The following is a 13,606-nucleotide window of genomic DNA, read 5'->3' on the forward strand; positions in this document are numbered from 1 at the left end:
TCCTCGGAGCGGGGGTAAAAGAGGTTAGGGGATGGTTTTGTCATCACAAACATGTTTAAAATTAACCCTTTATACATTTAGTCTTCTCATTTGAATTGTTTCACATGTTGTAATGTCGGGGCCATATGGTAAGGGTTTGCTTATAATTTTAGTCCGTACTGTGACCTTTAGTTGCTAACATTCACGTCATTTGGACCCTGGTGGATAGTTGTCTCATTGGCAATCATACCACATTTTCCATATTTTATTTATTTAAATAAATATTTCAAATCATTTTAGATAGATAACCACATCAGAAAAATTGCAATTAATACTTAGGCTGTTTCTACAATAAATCATTAATTTGAACAATTTCTTTAGCTCGATCATTGTTTGGAAGATTATATTAAAAACTCCAGGAAGTGAGGGCATTTTTTGTATCTAAACTGAAATATGAAAATAAATAACAGACCTAGAACACGCACTTTCACGTCTGTTACATGATTGTATACTTCTGTAATATGATTCTATCGACGGCTTCATTTCAATATGTGTATTGACTATGATAAAATTAATGTCAATATGATATTTCATGTATTTTATCTACAAAGCAGATCATATTTGTGTATACATGCTGTATCATAATAGAATTGAAGAATATCTTGCAAATTCATAAAAGGAAAAAAATATGTTTCTCAACGTCACCTACAAAAGATTAACAAAACAGCTACCCATGAAGACATTTATAAATTAGATCTTTTCGTAAACTAAGGAATATATACTACGACTGGGGGCATGAATAATAAGTGAAATATAAAGTTTATTAAAACATGTGTCTTTATAATTAAAAAAAAACATTTGTACCTATGATAACACCAAACTTACTGGAACAATTCAAATAAAATTATTTGCGAGCAATGGTTACAGATACTTGTACAAATAAATGGTACACCCCAAGTAGACAGAAACCAAAGGACATCTTAAAGCGACAAATTAATACGTTCACCTGCAATAAACAAGTACATATACGGCATGGCTAACTGAATATAAATCCCAAAGTTTCCATGTTGTTCTGGTTAAGTCAAACTGATTTGACAAATGTCTGTTACCAACACTTAGTTATATAGAGAACGCAAATCCATCGAAACGTAATCCCCCTCCCCATCCCCCCCCCCCCCTTTCCCCCATAAAGCATTGTTACTCGATTTAAATGTTTTTCTTTCAAGGTTAAAGTTGAACTCTACCAAAAGAATAGACAAGTAGTTTGGATGACATTTAATGCAAGAAATTCAAATAACATTAACTGGTTTTCCAAGAAAAACTTGTATCAAAGCAGTTTTGGGGATCCATCAAGTTGGAGTAAAAAGAACCGTTTCAAAAATCGGCCATTAAATCGAAGATTCCTAAGCCTAGTGACAAAACAAAAAGTAAGTCTTTAATAAGTATGGGAGCTTTTGCAAACTTGTCAAAAATAATCGAAAATTCATACAATTTTCTTCTAAAATCTGTTTGTACAAATGCATGATTTTTTTATTGATTTAATATGTGAGCACTTTGGTTTACAAGGAAGTATTATACTTTAAATAATTATGATTCATTTAAGAATATACTGTAAATAAATGTCAAATTTTGTATTGTAACTATAAAACGAGGACGTTCACCCCATTTTCTCTTTTTAAACCCTGATAGCGCTTAATATTAAATACTCTCATATTTTTATCTCAAAATTCTATCTTGTAGTTTTCTTTCTACGTGAAGTTTCATAATTGTACTATGTGAATAATTTTCTTTTTTTTTTTGAGAATTTTGCACAGAAGCGTAATTTGATACACGAACGAACGATAACCTAATGTCTATACTTTTAATTACGCCTTGAAAATACCTTGATATAAACTAAATTTTAGCAAAGTATAATAGATACCATTTTTTGCACTTCAATACTACCATACAAGACAACAAATGACGAGGATTTAGACTGGAAACCGGCATATGGCGGGTTTGGTTTGTTGTAATGTCTTTTTATTTCAGAGCAGTTGGTGGCGGGTTAGGTTTGTTGTAATGTCTGTTTATTTCAGAGTAGCTGGTGGCAGGTTTGGTTTGTTGTAATGTCTATTTATTTCAGAGTAGTTGGTGGTAGGTTTGGCTTGTTGTAATGTATATTTATTTCAGGGTAGTTGGTGGTTGGTTTGGTTTGTTGTAATGTCTATTTATTTCAGAGTAGTTGGTGGTTGGTTTGGTTTGTTGTAATGTCTATTTATTTCAGAGTAGTATGTGGTGGGTTTGGTTTGATGTGATGTTTATTTATTTCAGAGTTGTATGTGGTGGGTTTGGTTTGTTGTAATTTCTATTTATTTCAGAGTAGTTGGTGGTGGGTTTGGTTTGTTGTAATGTCTATTTATTTCAGAGTAGTTGGTGGTGGGTTTGGTTTGTTGTAATGTCTATTTATTTAAGAGTAGTTGGTGGTGAGTTTGGTTTGTTGTAATGTCTTTTTTTTTTATTTCAGAGTAGTTGGTGGCAGGTTTGGTTTGTTGTAATGTCTGTTTATTTCAGAGTAGTTGGTGGCGGGTTTGGTTTGTTGTAATGTCTATTTATTTCAGAGTAGTTGGTGGTGGGTTTGGTTTGTTGTAATGTCTATTTATTTCACAGTAGTTGGTGGCAGGTTTGGTTTGTTGTAATGTGTATAATATTTTTGGAGATTCCTTGCATTCTACAATGTATATATTAATCATTATATGAAAGATGAATGTCGGATAATTGGGATACTCTGATCCTCTAATTTCTAACATTTGTTTTCCGTCCAGATGTTTAAGCCAGGCGTAAAATACACTTTTACTCTAGATTATAATAAAGATGTTGATGAAAATAATAGAAATAAATGATATGGGGTATCCATCCATGACACAAAATCAGTATATGTACAGCAAAAATAAACACAAAAAGCAATGAAATTAATTTTCAGCTTCGAGATCTGTCGGTGTACTGGGTCCAGTCCCAGTTTTAAAGTGTTTTATTCCTTCATTTTTCTGTGTAAGGTTTTGTGAACTGTATTTGTCTGCTGGTCTAATTTCATTTAGTTTGTTGTCTGTCTTTCTTTGAGTTCTGGTTTTTGATTTCCCCCCATTTTCTTCATTATGCTGAGAATTGCAGAAATCTTTCATAAGAATAAAAGGATATGTGGGGTTTACAGGATTTATACAATACTAATGGTAAACAATACAAAACTACATATAGAATCAAAATGCGGTCTTAAACAATAGCTTGATTAATTGTTAAATGCTTGCTTAACGTCCAGGACATTCAAAGGACACGCTATTAGAGATCTGACATCGGAAAAATGGACAAATGATAAAAATATAGATAAATAATGACACTGATTAGTGATCAGTAACTAAGTGACTTGAAACAGGCGGAACAATATTTTGTTGGAATAAACTAGTGAATTGCGTTCTAAACCTTATGCTTTTTTTATTCGATCGGTGAAATGAAGAAAGGATTGTGAACAAGTAAACAATAATTAATAAACAAACAAACAAACAAACAAACACAGATAAATAAACATAAAAACATTAAAACATAATAATGAATAAATAAACAAATATACAAACAAACACACATTATTAATTAAGTTTAAGTTCGAGTAAATAATAGATAAAATGCAGTAATAATTAAAAAAATACAAATAATGTTTCCCTGAGACACAGATGTGTAACCTATTACCTCTGTAAAAAATACTTTTAAAAGGTATAAAAACTATAAATCACAAGAAAAACTGTCATGATATAAAAATAAGGAGATGTGGTATGATTGCCAATGAGACGACTATCCATCATTTGCGTTCTGTATGTAAATGATAGAAATGATACGTAATACTAACATAATAGTTGACATGTAAAGCCACAACAGGATTTAAAGGATAGAAACTACAACAGGATTTCTCGGAAATATTATTCATTAAAAATATGTTTTTAACAATATTTTGGAGTGGGGTAATATGACGTCATAATATAATGTTATATAAAATACCGTACGGATACTGTAACTGTGTGCTTAGGTTGATATAAACAACTGACGACGAAATGATAGGCTTTAATGTTTTAGTAACATACTGTGTCCTCCTAGTTTCTGTAACAGAGAGTTCTTGTAAGTTTTAATAATAAGGGTAGAAAAATGAAGTTATGAAAATTCATTGGTAAGAAAACTAAATTATAAAACAGCGCTTGTCACTACGAATATAACTAGTTTATAAAATAGATTGTGTTGTTATTAATAATGTTTCTTACGCATACTTTGTACATTTGTGTACTTGAAAACATTCATACATATGTACAATACAGGTTGAAGTTTGAACATATTGCATCAGGAATATCGTATTTTTTGCAATTATGTCAGTTTAATAGAAAATAGCTTATTCTAATAAAAAAAAACATTTGAAACTTAAGAGGGGAGCTAAAGACAAGAGACGAAAGTTGGAACTTACCGATTATTGATGTTATCGTAATGCTTAATCTTTAGCTCTCTTTTAAAGATTTAGCTGACTGTTGTTTGTCGTTGCGATCTTTTTCATTTTATCATATATATTGTGATTACATCTTTAGCATATTCTTTTTTTCACTGCTTGACTTTATAACATTATAATTCATACATTTGTAGTATGGGTTCCCGTTTTTGTTGCTTATGAAAAGAATGAAATGTCAGTTTACGATTCTTGGAAATCACAATCATTGTGTAACGATCTACCTAACTACCAGAATGTTGGCAAAGCTAAACATCGACGTAATCCAATTATTGACCACTGGGCAGACACACATATCACAATGGTAAGGGATTACATTTATTGAATTATTTTGTATGCTTTTAGTTCTAACTTTCAATATACGATATCATTTATCAGTGTACTAAGGGGAAGAGAAATACACGTTAATGAGACGGTAACCCATCAACAATAATAAAAATAAATAAATGGTTGAAATATATCGAACGTTTGAAACAATGATAATACATGAAAGATGAATTGCAACCGGTCAATTCTTCATAGAAATTTTTTTTTGGAAAGAATTATTTGTGTACGTATGTACACTTGTACGACTTCGTTTGTAAAACATTTGGCAGCAAGATTTCTGTTTGTTTTTTTTATATTGCAGGTTAAAGTTGAACTGTACAAGGAAGATGTGCAAGTCGTATGGATGACTTTCAATGCTCAGAATACTGATAATCTCAACTGGTTTTCTAAGAAAAACTTTTATCAAAGTAGCTTCACTGATTTATCACCGTGCAGTAAAACGAATTATTTCTCGGCTATTGGGTAAGTTACTATATCTAACAAATCTTGTCCGACAAGCTGAAAGTTGTCTTGTCCGACATTTCCGGCCACAAGCTGCAGGTTGTCTTGTCCGACATTTCCGGCCACAAGCTGCAGGTTGTCTTGTCCGACATTTCCAGCCACAAGCTGAAGGTTGTCTTGTCCGACATTTGCGGCTACAAGCTGAAAGTTGTCTTGTCCGACATTTCGGCCACAAGCTGAACGTAAAGGGCTGGCTGTGCTATGGGTTGATGAATAGTGTACATATTTTGCTCTGTGTATTCATGTATTTATGTCTGTATTTATTGATATCATGTACTGTCTGTATACCATTGTAATTGCAACGGTTTGACATTATAAAGATATATTATATATTTCTCTAATTCTTTGGCAATTGAACCCTTTCTGAACCCATTGTATAAAAAAAAATCAGAATGTGGTTGCCGATGATCTCAGAAGATGATTGGATGAGTTTAAGGGTCATAATCAAATTTGTCACCTCACTGGATGAATCAAAATGTGCGACAGGTCAGTCAGGATTCTACTTCGTCAAAATTATCTCCCCATTACGCCAACAATTTTTTTCAATCGCAAAAATGAACGCCATTGTAGAGATGACAAGCTGTAAATTTAGCTCTTGAAAACCGAAGAATTTATCCACATAAATTATCATCATTACGATCCTTATATGACAGTTGTATTTTAAATGATAAATGTATCTACTAGCTATTAAGCATCGTTTAATGTACTTTTAGACTTTTAGTCAACTTAACTACTGTCAGATCGGTTGTCAGGCTGAATTTTCGAAAGTTCCAAGATAAAAAATAAAAATTATAAATAAATATTTCTTGGAAGGGCAGACTAAAAATTTTCAGAGGATGAAGACAAATCACCCTAGATAATACACACAAAAAATGATTTTTTTTTTTTGAAGTTATACATTTTTAAGACCCACCTGTAAAATCTGTCGTCAAGGGTTTTCAGTAAAATTTTGTTTTTCAAACACACCAACTCTGTTGTTATGACTCATTAGAAAGGTATTTCACTTGACCCATATATTTCATTTTTTAGTACTGTGAGTTTTTAATGTTCTATATCAACCTGTATCCTAACTATATAAAAATAATAGAATCTGAAGCGAGATGATGTATCAAATATTTTTGCTTTATACGTTTACAAGACAAAATATTCAACTCAAACACGCCTGAACATAAAAAGGTGTACTCGACTTTCCCTTTTCGATAAAATTATTGCCCATATTTAGGATTTTTTTCGCAAAAAACTATCACCGGGGGCAGCGATTCAAATTAATTCTTTAAAAAGATCAATCTTTTATCTTGCTGGGGAATTTTTACCTGCTGAATTTATGCTTATGCATAAAAAAGATCCACATGTATTTAAACCTTCCACAATCGACTGTTTTGTGAAAAATTTGTCTTCTATACTACTAAAGGAAATGACTGATTTCATTGAGCCGCAACTCCTCTGAAACCATACAAAGTCGGAAATATGTGTGATATGACGTATAAATGAAGTGTTTTGTACATCCTAAAATTGTCTTTGAAACAATCTTTTTTCCACAGAAAACGCCAATTTTTGAGAAAATATCCAATTTCGGAGACCGTTATCGATCCGTGTCTCATACGCTTTCGCGCATGCTCTGTCGACGTACTGCCCGACAACTCGGCCTACGGCCAACTCGCACCACTCAAACACTCTCACTTATAATTACAACTTGCATCACTTTATCAAACTCGCATCACTAAAAAAAAAGAAATATTATAATAAACTCGAAGAAATGTGTTTAATCATTAGATTGTGTTCCTCTTCTCTTAGTAAATTTATCCTTCCTCGCAGCACCCGTGTCACACATAGACAGAACTCGCACCACTCGAAAAAATACAACAAACTCGCACCACTGAAGAAATGTTTTAAATCATCAGAGAGTTCTTAGTTCTGGATTGTCTTCTTCTTCTCTGAGTTATTTCCTCCGTTCTTGGAGCACATGTATCACACAGAGACAGAACTTGACTCGCACCTTTCGAAAAAAAATACTACAAACTAGCACCACTGAGAAATGTTTTAATCATTCGTGTTCTAGGTTTTCTTCTTCACTAAGTTATTTCCTCCGTTCTAGGAGCACATGTGTAACACCGAGACAGAAGCTACCAGTTGGACATTCAAACTCCTATGGAAGAAGAACTAACTGACAAACTTATAAAAACTATCAACATAATGCATCAATGCATAAAAACAATTTGAGAAACACGAACCCAAGCTGTGTATCACCATAAACATTTCAAGTAGTCTTCAAGCCGCGGTCGCGTTTTTTTTCTAGTTAATTTAAAAGTTAACAAATATCTCGAAGCTCCATACTATAATTGAAGTAAAAACACGTATATAGGTTGCATACATTCTAAATTATGCACCTTCATTAAACTTTTAAAGCCAATAGAAACAGACGTATAATCAATTCATCTATACCAACTTGACCTTGTTTACCTGCTCTAATACACCTTATCGCTATTTAGTCTAATCCGGAAAAAACAGTCATTTAGACAACTTCCTGTTTGGGTCAACAGGCAAAAAACAAAGGTCATCAGTAACGAGCGGAGGGAGGGAAAATTTAGAAAGAGTTCAATTTGATTAGGGGGATTTTCGCATATCAAAAATGAAATTTTATTTGATATTCATTCAGAGAAGCACATTCTTACATAAATACATGTGGATTATTGGATTTACCCATTCTTGATAGTGAAAATTATCAGTTTTATAAAGTCCTCGCCGAGGCTCGGACTTTAAAATTCGATAAATTAACTATTTCGATTGGATAAAATCCGATAATCCACTAGTACTGGTACCAATGAAAGAATCTATATCTATACTACTAAAGGAAGAGACCGATTTCATTGAGCCGCAACTCCTCTGAAACCATACAAAGTCAGAAATATTTGTGATATGACGTATAAATGTAGTATTTTGTACTTCCTAAATTTGTCTTTGAAACAATCTTTTTTTCCACAGAAAACGTCATTTTTTTAGAAAATATCCAAATTCGGAGACCGTTATCGATCCATGTCTTATACGCTTTCGCGCATGCTTAATTAATAAGTTCAAGGTCGACGGGTTCAAACAGAATGATTTTGAAAGCAGAGAAACCCGCGCATCTTATAATCAGCCAGACTTTATCAGATGACGATACCAAGACTAAAAATCAAGGCTAAAAATAAGGCTTATACAAAATTAGATACTTTAATTCAGTCACGGACCCGGGTGTTTTCTAGTATATATATATATATATATATATCGTAAAAACAAACAGATATGGCAATAAGTCCAATATCTTAAGATTTTTATCAGTAAGTTAAATAAATGTATTCAAATTCAAATGTGTATTGCCATATAAACTTTTAACAATAAGTTGTTGACAAATTGACAAATACAAAATAAGTATACAATATTAAAAACCAATTGTTCAGAGAACAATTGAAGGTCTTTCCACCTCGATAATAAAGAATGAAATTTAAAAAACGGTGTTGGAAAAATGTCACTCCTGGTAATTTGTTATTTAAAACTGATATTAAAAAATAAGAATTCTGATACTTTTTCATAGGATTAGTCTGAAATAGGCTACTTCCGGTTAAAATACGGTCATTTCCGGTTGACCTGATAAATGGTGAAATATCTGCAACCAAATGCAGAAGACTTAATTGTTTTATAAAGAACCAGTAAATTTTTTTAGCAAAGGTCAAAATCTAGAACGTCAAATTGACCTTTGACCTTGACCTCAATTTCAAGGTCATAGGTCAGTGATCTCAAATAAAAAAAACCCAGGTCATTCACGTGTATGATTGCGGAGTAATACTGATTTCAAATACATCAGGGGAGAAAACTCCTTGAGGGTTGACCAAAACACTTCGACTTTAATGGGTTGAAGTTGCGCCCTATCGTAAACAATTATTTGGCAAACACATCATATCATTAACTGTTACGGTTTCTTTTGAATAAAGATAACAAGCAAATTCTAAAATTTAGAACATGACCTTGACCTTTGACCTTGACCTCAATTTCCTCCAAATGGACCAAGGACTTCATATCAAAATACTTTAGGCCTCTATGACTTATAATGTATGAATTTATCCAACATATCACCTATGTTAAATTTTCAAAGGGAAATAACTCCCATAAGATGTCATCCAATCACATCAGTTAATTTAACCAAACCATTCTTAAGAGCAGACAAACAATTTGGTGAAAACAGTTTGTTAAAATCTTTAACGGTTTCAGAGATATAAAGATAACAAGAAAAATGAGACGCGGGGAGATAACTGCTATAAGTGTTCGGTTACACAGGGTGAGTTTTAAAATCCCCATTACTGTACGACATCATTGGCCAAAAAATCCTTTCGATATGTTGTAAAACAAAAAAGCATCTCAGACGGTAGAAGAAAAAAAAATAATCAGAAGAAAAACAAAAGGTCTTTCCACGAAAAGTGGAAAGACCTTATAACTGAAATTTATATATATATACCCAATTTATTAAATCACCATCAATGTACAGACGACGGATTTTGTTTTATTTTTACACTACCTTTAATAAAGGTTTCATCATCTACAGCAATGCATGCATTAAAATGTTTGATTGAGTAATCGTCTTTAATGATACATGTATATAGTTTAGGGATAATAATGCAGGGAGGTTCTTTATTAATGATACATGTATAATATATTGCAGGCAAACAATAAATGCAAGGAGGTTCTTTATTAATAAAAACTATGGTGGATGTGCAAATGATAATGGCTGGTTTTGTATAAAAGAAAGAAAGGATACATGTAAATGGAGTCAGTTCAACAAGTATCCGGTGTTTATGTACACCAAAAATGAACGAAACTGGACAAAAGGTAATTATTACTTTTACCATTTTATTCAGCCACATCCATTTATGCATTCGTATGCATTTTAATTATTTATTCTCCCGTTTAAGCCTCTTTTATTTGTAACATTTTAATACTCCAAGTTTAATTTTTATCTACATTTCCTTTTTTTTTACTTTAATATTTCTTATATGAATTGAGTTAAAGGTAAATGGAAGAAATTCCAACAACCCTATGTAGGACAACCTTTGTGTGTATTATATATGTTTGTCATCGTTTCGCCAGATTTTAACATTTAGCATGACATCGGAAACGGATACTAACGATATTATAAGTCGGCCAATTACAAGATATAGGCGTTCTGACTGTTTATATAGTCTATTAGTGATCGCGTATTCTATTTCATTGAAAACAGATATGTATAAAGACACACCCACGTTCGTTTTGATCTATAAAGAGGTTAAACTTCTAACTATCCTACTGTCTGTCGATACATTTATTTTTGGCATTGCACTAGTCATGTCTTCTTTGACTGTCCATGACGTTAAAATACTAAATCCCTGGGATGTGTTTTAGTTGATTTTAGTCTCTGATGCATGATTATTTATTATTAATTGTTTTGGCTTTTAACTAGCTGTCAGTAACTGCGAGTACTCTCAAATCGTACTTTCTTGTTTATTTGACCTGTTGATACTAATTGTATTGCTTTTTTGTTATTTAATGTTATTCAGGGTTATATCTGGTCTATATACCAGCTTTGATAAGTGTTTTGTATTACTATACATTTTCACTTCGTACTATGAACATCAAAATTATTTATTTTGTAAAAATATTTCCTTTCTCTATTGGAACTGTAAACGTATACCTAACAACAAAATTATTTTCATTTACCTATGTTTAAAGTTATTGCAAATGGCTGATATTTTTGTTCGAGCATATTGTTTTCCTTTAATTGATTAACATTTCATAGCGGTATAACATGTTACTTTCATTATTCTTCCTTTAGTTTATTGATTTTGTATTTACATTGTATCATAGATCAAATTTATTTGTTCAGTGTATGTTCAATAGTGTTAATATGTCCTTTGATTGAGTTAAGCTATTTCAGTTGATATTTTATAGTGTGTCTTTCTATGTTGTGATGTTACACTATTGTTTCAGAGAAAGGGTGAAGGTTTGGTACCATTAAAACGTTTAAACCTGCTGCATTTGTTTGCACCTGTCCTAAGTCAGGAATCTGATGTTCAGTAGTTGTCGTTTGTTGATGTGGTTCATAAGTGTTTCTCGTTTCTCGTTTTTTATATATATTAGACCGTTGGTTTTCCCGTTTGAATGGTTTTACAATAATATATATAGTAATTTTTGGGGCCCTTTATAGCTTACTGTTCGGTGTGAGCCAAGGCTCCGTATTGAAGACCGTACTGTGACCTATAATGGTTTACTTTTATAAATTTTGACTTGGATGGAGAGTTGTCTAATTGGCACTCATACCACATCTTCCTATATCGATATATGACTTATTAATTCATGGTACAAATTCCCTACAAGTTCCCTACACGCTCTAGATCCAAACAAAACAATCCCTAATTTCCCAGTGAAAGTCAAAATTTCCCGTTTTATTTTTTACCTTGCAGAAACTTCCTAATGCATTAATTGTTATTTTGTTCCCTTCCTTAATATGAATGTATCATTTGCAACTGGGCGTTAATCAAACAACAATCAACCAATCAAATGAGAGATTGCTATTATTCATCTGAATATGCATTTATTAATGTGACCCTGTATTTTTATTATTCAATTATGTATTGAATGTGTGTAACATAAACCCTCAATTAAGTGACAGCTATGTTTTACATTGATATAACTTTCATTTTAACTAAAAAATTTTTTGGAAATGTTATCGATACCACATGAGATTGCATCAAATTCGTTTATATTTTGTCTGTTTTAGATGCTGTGACTGCCGACACGCTTGTTATTTCCATTGCAGTGGGCTTCTAGTGATAATAATTATTGCAAAAGAAAGAAAGGCGTCGAAGTGATATCTGATATATCTGAGAGGACAAAGAAATCAACAGTTACCACATTCTTGTTATGTTACATTGAAGACATAAACAAATGTAAACGTCTCCTTTTATTTATATTAAAAGCTTTTTAGTAAACCGTGTTTGTATTATGTAGTGGTTGTCAAGGTTAGCTATACATATAGCATTCGTTACAATCCGACGGAATAGCAATTAAGTATAAGTAATTACTATCAGGTTGGGCCCATTCATAGTTGACTTTACGACGCATTAAGGAGTAAGGGCAAATATAAGAATAAGAAGATGTGGTATAATTGCCAATGAGACAACTCTCCACAAGAGACCAAATGACAAAGAAGTTAACAACTATAGGTCGCCGTACGGCCTTCAGCAATGAGCAAACCCCATACAGCATAGTCAGCTGTAAAATGCCGCAAAATGACAAATGTAAAACAATTCAAACGAGAAAATTAACAGCCTGATTTATGAAAAAAACATTGAACGAAATACAAATATTATATACTTCAACAAACGACGACCACTGAATAACAGTCTCCTGACTTAATACCGGTACATACATAATGTGGCGGGGTTAAACATGTTAGCGGGCGTCCATCCCTCCTCTAACCTGGGACAGTGATGTAACAGTACAACATATGAACAATCTATAAAAATCAGTTGAAAAATGCTTAACTAATCAGATCGATACAAATCATAAAAAAGTAGCATAAACTCAGACTGGACGTGGCAGGGTATTTATAAATCCCCACAACTAAAAAGACACCAAGTACAGATCTGTGAGTACTCGCAGTTACTGACAGCTAGTTCAAAGCCAATAACAACTAATAAAAAATGTCATGTATCTAAGACTAAAAAATCAATCAATACACATCCAACATCCAATGGATTTAGTGTAAAGAACAGTCAGAGAAAAACATGATCTTGTGCAAAGGCTGATCAGCTTGGAGTCAGAATAATGAGTATAGGTAGGGTGACATATCTTCCAGCAGTATGAAACCTTGTGAACTAGCATGCTAAAAATCCGGCTCAGCTTGTCGGTCTAGTCAAAGCAGGGTTAGAATTCATACCGCATTAACATTGTTTTAACATGAATATGCCGCTTATCATGCTGTTGCTGGGTTTTTTCTCCTTTTTTTTTGTATTAGCCTCTTAGTATCATACTAATTTTATTTATTTGAATAACAATATATAAAATACAGCCCCTCCCCCATTTTGTTTTAAAATCTCGATCAGCGGATTAACATAAGATATTAAAAGAACATATAATCAATACAGGCAAAGCACTTTAGTATATAATAACGATCAAAGGTTCTTGGGGACAATACAACTTTTTTTTAGCCCTCCCCCTTTTTTTCCAAAATTCGTTATGATATATATCAGTGACCGCTGTTGATAGTAAACTTGGAAT

At 32.5% G+C, this 13,606-nt stretch overlaps 2 protein-coding genes across 3 annotated transcripts in view; both read left to right on the forward strand.

Moving 5' to 3' along the window:
* The window catches only part of LOC127711495 (fatty acid-binding protein, adipocyte-like), a 101,154-nt gene that overhangs the window by 45,512 nt on the left and 42,036 nt on the right, over positions 1 to 13,606 (forward strand). The window lies entirely within an intron of this gene.
* LOC127711490 (uncharacterized) lies at positions 4,641 to 12,251 on the forward strand. Its single transcript, XM_052217561.1, has 4 exons — positions 4,641 to 4,796; positions 5,121 to 5,281; positions 10,014 to 10,180; positions 12,105 to 12,251. Exons 1-4 carry the CDS (start codon positions 4,668 to 4,670, stop codon positions 12,152 to 12,154), a joined length of 507 nt encoding a protein of 168 aa, XP_052073521.1. The 5' UTR covers positions 4,641 to 4,667; the 3' UTR covers positions 12,155 to 12,251.

This window comes from Mytilus californianus, unplaced genomic scaffold (genome assembly GCF_021869535.1).
Source record: "Mytilus californianus isolate M0D057914Y unplaced genomic scaffold, xbMytCali1.0.p SCAF_8, whole genome shotgun sequence".
NCBI lineage: Eukaryota > Metazoa > Mollusca > Bivalvia > Mytilida > Mytilidae > Mytilus > Mytilus californianus.